We start from the raw sequence: 7,500 nt of genomic DNA, 5'->3' as shown, positions 1-7,500 counted from the left end.
TGGGAGAGGTATAAAACATATGGAGACTGCCAGGACTTCCAGGAAAGAAGTTGGAATTTCAAACAAGGTGGATCTGGGGTGAATTAGCGGGGGTCGAAAAGATCAAGGTTTTGGATGGGGGAAGATAAGAGATGGTGGTGAACAGCTGTTTTAAAGACCTGGAGGGAGGAGTGGGATTGAAGGGAGTGAGGGAGTTTGTTCCAGAGGCAGGAGAAAAGAGGAATGAAAGAGTGAAGGTGAGCAGGGAGCCGAGATTTCGGCAGTTTAACCATCAGAGGGTTGCTGGCAGATCTTGTGCGACCTGTAGGAATATTTGGGGGACAGAGCACAGAGAGAGCTGGGGGTGAAGGCCGGAGAGGAGTCGGAAGAAGACAGAAAGACCACCTACCTGCCTGCGGTGAGAGAGTGAAAGGCCCTCAGAGATAGCTTCATCGCGGGAGATTCCAATAATTCTGAAAGCTTTGGTTTCAACAGCGTGAAGCCGAGCTAGGTGTGAGGCAGGAGCACCGGCCCAAAGGGGAGAACAGTATTCCATTGAGCTGCGGATGAAAGCCTTGTATGTGGTGAGGAGCTCAGGTGTGCCGAGGAAGGACTTCGCACGACGGAGGATGCCCAGTCGGCGACTGGCTTTGGAGGCCAGCTTGGAAATGTGGTTTTCCCAAGAAAGATCATGGCAGATAGTGAGACCCAAAAGCTTGAGCGACAGAACTTCTTGGAGAGGATTGTTGAGAAAGTAGATGGGAGGGTTGTCCAGTCGATCTTTTCGGAGAGACATAGTAAGAGTGTGAGATTTGTCAGGATTGAAAGACATGTTCCACTTGTTTGACCAGTCTGTGATTTTGTCCAAGTCTTCAGAGAGTGAGGAGGCTGCAGACTGCCGATCTGAGGGAAGAGGAATGGAGCGGCAGAGAGTGGAGTCATCAGCAAAGAGATAGAGAGGATTTTCCAGAGAGTCGGAGAGATCATTGATAAAGACCAGAAAAAGCACAGGGCCCAGAACACTGCCTTGGGGAACTCCAGCCTGAACAGGAAGGGGAGATGAGAGAAATCCATTCAGGGCCACACGTTGACTATGACCAGAGAGGAAGTCCGCAAGCCATGCATGGAGATTTCCATGGATACCATAGGAGGAGAGTTTGGTGAGCAGAGCTGGGTGCCAGACCATATCGAAGGCATGTGATATGTCAAGGGAGACAGCTCTGATTTCCTGTTTGGCATTGAGGACCTCCATCCATTGTTGAGACAGCAGAAGCAGCATGTCCAGAGTAGAGTGACCTGGTCTGAAACCAAATTGATGATCAGAGATCAAGCCATTTGAGAAGAGGAAAGATTTCATATCCGATGCAATGATGGATTCCATGACTTTGCTGATAATTGGGAGCAGGGTGATTGGTCTGTAGTTGCAAGGATCTGTTTTTGCACCTTTTTTTGTGTAAAGCGGTAATGTTTGCTGATTTCCAGGATGCTGGCAGATGACCTTGAGCAAAAGAGAGGGTGAAAAGAACAGAGAGAGGGTGAGATAGAGCAGCAGAGCAGGATTTTAGGACCCGTGGGCTGATGCCGTCTGGTCCAGTTGCAGAATCAGAGTCGAGGTTAGACAAAAACTCCTCCACCTTGTCAGGAGAGAAGGACACAGAGTCCAGGAGCAGTTGGGTTCGACTGGGAAAGGTGGGAACAGAGAGAGATGGGTTTGGGACTAAAGATTTTGAGGCAAACACAGAGTTGAGGCATTCGGCTTTGTCATGTGCGATGTCAACTGTGTGGCCATTTGAGGTAAGGGAGGGGATGGAGGGGGAACAAACACCAGAAACGGATTTGACCAGACGCCACCAGGATTTGGAGGAAGGAGACAGGTTTGAGAGTTCATTCTTGAGTGTGGAGAGATAGTGCTTCCTGGCACTCCTGAGGGTAGACACACACTTGTTCCGAGCTTGGTGGAAGGAACTGAGATTGCCTTCAGTTGGATTAGCCTTCCAAGAGGCAAAGGCAAGTTGTTTCAGGGCAACTGCCTCACCACAAGATTCAGTGTACCATGGACGGGAGGAAGGGTAAGACAACTGAAGACGAGATGGGATAAATCTGTGCATGAGAGAGAGCAGTTTGCTTTGGAAGAATTCCCAGGAAGAATTGATGTCAGAGGCAGTGGAGATGGGAGACCAATCCAGACAATTGATGGCTGCTTGAAGACCGTCCCAGTCGGCCTGAGTGAAATGGCAGACTCGTCGAGGCTGAGGAGGCTCTCTGAGAATGGCCAGAGAGATGTCCACTTTGACAAGCACATGATCAGAAGAACCGATTGGAGCAGAAGAAGAGCAGCAGACATTAGCAGGGAAGTTTGTCATAACCAAGTCTAGAAGTGAAGATACTCCATTGGCTGAGATCCGGGTCGGGAAATTGACAGATTGTGTCAATCCCAGTGAGTCACAGAAGTCCTTTGCTGAGGTGCCATGACTTGTGAGAGAGGAACCCACACCCAACCAGCTGGCATGATGACAGTTGAAATCACCACATATGAGGAAGAGAGAGTTGGGATGAGTGGATAGAAGTTGGTCCATGTTATCAGACAGTGAAATGTAAATGGAGTCATCACTGTTTGGAGGACGGTACAGAACACATATGAACAAAAGGTGGGAGCGGAGAGGAAGCCATAGCCAGAGGTACTCCTGGGGGTGAGGAGGAGAGAGGGCAGTGCAAGGAGAGTGAGGAAGAGAGTTTTTGATAAAGATAGCCCCCCCACCACCAGGACGAGGCTCAGGTCTATCATACCGGAGGAGGGAGTAACCAGGAAGAGATATTAAGGAATCAGAGACATCTTGAAGGAGGAAAGTCTCTGTAAGCAGATCAAGTCTGGATTGTCAGAAGCAACCTGTATGGAGAGATCAGTCAGGTTTGAGCGAAGGCCCCGGATGTTTGAGGTCCATACCGTTAATGAAGAGAGAGGGGGAGCATCGGGTACAGGACAGGGGAGGGGAGGAGTAGGGTAAGATGAATGATGAGAGGGGGAGGTAGGAAGAGCAGTTGATAGTGTGTCAGAGATTACAGAAGAGTTCCAAGAAAGGGAAGGATGAGGAGGATGAAAGGTTTGATGGTGAAGGGATGAGGCACAGTGAGGGGTTCTTTGAGGGGGGGGGGGGGCAGAGGAAAGTAGAAGGTTGGGGGGGGGTGGAGGTATGAGATAGAAGGGAGACGAAGTGGGGAGGAGGCAGCTTTGAGGAGGAGGGGGGAGGAGGGAGAATTGCAGAGGAATGGTATGGGGGGAGATTTGAATGGGAGGGGTTGGGGGAGAGTTTTGAAGGGGGGAAGTGAGGGGGGAGTTTAGGAGGGGAGGGGCAAGGGGGGAGTTTAGGAGTGGAGGGGCAAGGGGGGAGTTTAGGAGTGGAGGGGCAAGGGGGGATTTGGAGGGGAGGGGCAAGGGGGGAGTTTAGGAGGGGAAGGGCAAAGAGGGAGTTCAGGAGTGGAGGGGCAAGGGGGGAGTTTAGGGGTGGAGGGGCAAGGGGGGAGTTTCGGAGTGGAGGGGCAAGGGGGGAGTTTAGGAGTGTAGGGGCAAGGGGGGAGTTTCGGAGTGTAGGTGCAAGGGGGGGGGATTTGGAGGGGAGGGGCTAGAGGGGAGTTTCGAAAGTGGATGATTAATGAAAGACGAACATTGATAACAAATTGGGTTTGTTGTGATTTTCAAGTTAGCAATCCGATTCAGAACGATGGAGGAGGGGTGGAATGAATGTGAATTTAGACCATGTAGTGAGGGAGACGTATAAGAGATTGAATTTCTTTTTTTTGACGTGGAATGAGATGGAGAGGAATTTGAAAAAAGCCTTTTAAATAGGAAGAAAAACAGCATGTTGTAATGTACCATTGAATAAAACACTGAAGGGGGAAGTTTATACATATTTAAATAATATTAAAACAGAACCGTAAACAATCTTATATGCACAAAGTACCAACGGGGGGGAGAGCCGAGAGGGACCACCACGAGTCACGTGGACAGGGCAAAAGGTGGATGGCAAGGAGATAATGGGGGCGGGGTGAACAGCACACCTGAACAGAAAGTACAGGATGAGACGAAGCACACGTGGAGAAAGGAAAATAAATGTTTTTGGTTTTTTTGTTTTTGTTTTTTTGGGGGAGGGGGGGTGGGGGTATTTGAAATAAATGTATTTAAGACGTTAGACAAAGAGTATTTTGTTCGGGGTAGAAGGGAAAAAACTAAGAGCCAAGCAACACACGATGTAGGGGACTTAAGTAAACAAGCACCGATGGGGGTACAAGGCCGCACACGAGGAGCAGAACACGATTAATTAATTACGAGTTACAGGAAATTCAAACCAAAACTAACTATAAACAAACAATAACGCTGAGACGATAAAATAGCGAGTTGAAATTTGACAAACACACGAATGAAAAAATAACCGCTTTGGATGCCCGGAGAGAACCAGGCCTCAAGGTCGGAAGCTTCAACAACTAGGCCGCGTGGCGCGAAATACTCGACTATTTTTTTACAGGTATGAAAGATTAACACCGATAATATAATCTTCCGAGGGACACGCAAAAGGTACACACACGTAAGATAAATACAGTTTCGACAAAAAAAACAAATGTGACAATTACTTAACTTCGAGCGTGCGTGAAGATCGTGGAACAGCTTCGAAAAACCGTGACCGCCCCGACAAGATGATTGCAAAATAAATAACAAAAAAATGATAGCATTGTAACAAAGCATAGAAGACATTAATAACGTCAACAACAGTAATAATAGTAGTATCATTTGCCAATAATAACGAACGTATAATCCCCACCCTGGTCCAAACACATCTGGGCTTGGTGAAAGGTAAGTAATGCCCAATCAGTACGTCAGGCAGGTATGCTACAAGGCTGTGAAGACCAATGAAAATTTGGACCAATGTGCCCACTAGTGTATCGAAAGTCCTGGAAAGATGTGTGGTATTTAGCATTCATTTATTTTATGATACTGAAATTCTGTACAAACTGAAAATAATCTACTCAGCAATGGATGTTCAGCTGAAATTTAAAAAATTCCCCAAATATCACTTTTTTTTGCATAGTTTTTGTTGTTAGAATTTGGACAAGATCACCCCCAAAATGCATGTTTTGAAATCAATTCTCCAAAATTTTCTGGGGGAGCATGCCCCTGGACACCCCAATAAAGGAGTAGTTTTCCTTTTTCCAAACTTCTGAAGTTTCACCCAGGCTGGGCGGTAATTTAACACGTAAGGACCCAGGGAGGTAATATTCCAGGTGAGGACCCAGGCAGGTAATGTCCCAGGTAAGGGCTCGGGGAGGTAATACCACAGGAAAGGACCCGGGCAGGTAATATCACAGTTACAGACTCAGGAGGTAATTTCAGATGTAAGGACTCGTAGGTGAAATCCTCCTGCAAAGCACCTGGGATTCATGCCAGTGTGTATATACCTTTCACAGGTCAGGGTCATATGAACATCCAACACCTCCCAATCATCACCAGTGATTCGCACAGACGAATCTCCTCAGTGTCTGTCCGGCTTTAGGTTATTTGTATAATTCATAATGTGGAAACATTATGATACATCGCAATGGGTTCCGGCCCTTCGTATCGCTTTTTTGGCAAGAAAAGAGCCTTCAAATTGGTCTTCGTATTATAAAATCAATCTTCCATTTGGGATGACAAGCAAAAACTGCTGAGGAATTGTATGTACATCGACATTCTTTTTACTCTACGCTTGGTGCTTGCTCGTCCACGTTGGCTCATCTTCCATAGTTGTTTGCAAAGACCTTTTGGATATCGCCTTTTCGTTTGAACATGCTATCTGAAAGCCATTTTGAGAGCGATACATGTTTTCTGGAGCATTGTTCCTCTTTTCAGGAGAAGATGCAGCGTATTGAGCAGCAGCGCAAGGAAAGAGAGATGAGGGCGCAGCAAATCGTGGAGGTACCATGTCGTTGCATTACCCTGAAAACACTGCACCAGACAATACATCGGCTTTTACTCTCATTGTCGTTTCAAAATATATTTCCAAAATTCGTTTCTCGTTCTGGGATTTCAAGGGTTTGCCGGAGGTTATTTCCCCGCTGCGAGGGAAGTAAAGACCAAATTCGACCCTTGTCTTCGACACTCCTAGTGCCTTGCTTCCCATAAATCGCTTTCACGTTCATGTTGCCGTACGTGCTAAACTGCAAATTCACATGCGACGGTTGCCTCACCTTTTATTCCCTTCTTGATTAAACCTATTCCACCCAAGACATGTTGATAACTGTTATGATCGTGCTTCAGCACTACCGGAGTCATTTTTATCTTCCGCAGCGTTGGTCTCCTTTTCCTCATTCCTTCCACAATTCGAGATTATAAGCGTACATAGCAAACGAATTTTAAAAATGTTATTCTTCATCATCATTACTGCTAAGCAGGAGTTTTTTTTCTTCCCCTCGTGAGTCTTCGTTTAGTGACAGCAGGGGGTGCCGCATTACGGAGCAAGTTGTTCTTTTGTCCAAGTTGGTGATTTCATGCTGGTGTGATTCCCACGAGCTTTCATCACAACAATGGTTTTTGTCTTGGCGACAGATGGCACGAGGTCCGAGTCGGTTGTCCTATCATGGCAACGTGATTACCGCATGGAGGATTTGGGAGCCAATGAACATGTAGTGCATGATGAATCGCGTGTGCTTTGTTAGCTTGGAGTTTGTGAAGATTTGAACCGCTCTCGACATCGAATTCCTTTGATTCTCTCTTTGTACTGTGCGACCGTCCGATTACCCATGTATCGGTAATCTTGTCTCTGTCATTCCTTCGCTTTTTTAAATGTTTTTTTTTTTGGAAGGTTTATTTTTAGGCAAATATAGATATTTCTTTCCCCCTTGGGATTTAATTAAAGTATGTTCGTGCACGAATCCAAGATGTGCAGTGACACTGCACGTTCGCCATTCAGTCTTTGTACTGGACAGGTTTGATCAACGGGTTCCTATAGTAACATGAAACATAGATGAACATGAAACATAGATGAACATGAAACATGCCCTACCCAAACGGGACTATAGGTTTGCTCTCCGTCTGTCCGTTCATCCGTCCGTCTGTCAGTCCCACCTGTGGATTTCTGCACCTTTTCCCCACATCCTTTTAACATATTCAACTGAAACTTGGTACATGGATTATTATGATGTTACAGAGCAAGTTTGAGTTTCAGGGTGTTTCGCCAATTTTTCACTGAGTTATGCCCTTTTTGGACTTTGAAAATGTCACATATTATACATGGGTCAGTTTTCCTGACTTTTCCTCCTTACCCTTCAACATATTCAACTGAAGCATGGTAGGGGACATTTAGTGCAAAGCAATTCTTCCTCTTGTTACCTCCACCAGACCACCACCAAAAGTGGATGGAGGTTATGTTTTCACCCCTGTCTGTTTGTCTGTCCGTTTGATTGTGAACAAAATATCTCAAAAAGTTGTGGGCGGATTCGGACGAAATTTGGCGGAGATGTAGCGTATGTGAGAGGGACGAAATGATTAGATTT

At 46.4% G+C, this 7,500-nt stretch overlaps 1 protein-coding gene across 10 annotated transcripts in view; it reads left to right on the top strand.

Moving 5' to 3' along the window:
• The window catches only part of BAZ2B (bromodomain adjacent to zinc finger domain 2B), a 420,170-nt gene that overhangs the window by 281,717 nt on the left and 130,953 nt on the right, over positions 1 to 7,500 (top strand). For all 10 annotated transcript variants that reach the window (XM_078782265.1, XM_078782264.1, XM_068123184.2 and 7 more), the window contains one exon: positions 5,858 to 5,923. In XM_078782265.1, coding sequence (XP_078638391.1) covers positions 5,858 to 5,923 — 66 coding nt within the window. The remainder of the gene's footprint in view (positions 1 to 5,857; positions 5,924 to 7,500) is intronic.

This window comes from Myxine glutinosa, chromosome 7 (genome assembly GCF_964187855.1).
Source record: "Myxine glutinosa chromosome 7, kmMyxGlut1.1, whole genome shotgun sequence".
Taxonomy (NCBI): Eukaryota; Metazoa; Chordata; class Myxini; order Myxiniformes; family Myxinidae; genus Myxine; species Myxine glutinosa.
This window is presented reverse-complemented; position numbering and strand designations above follow the sequence as displayed.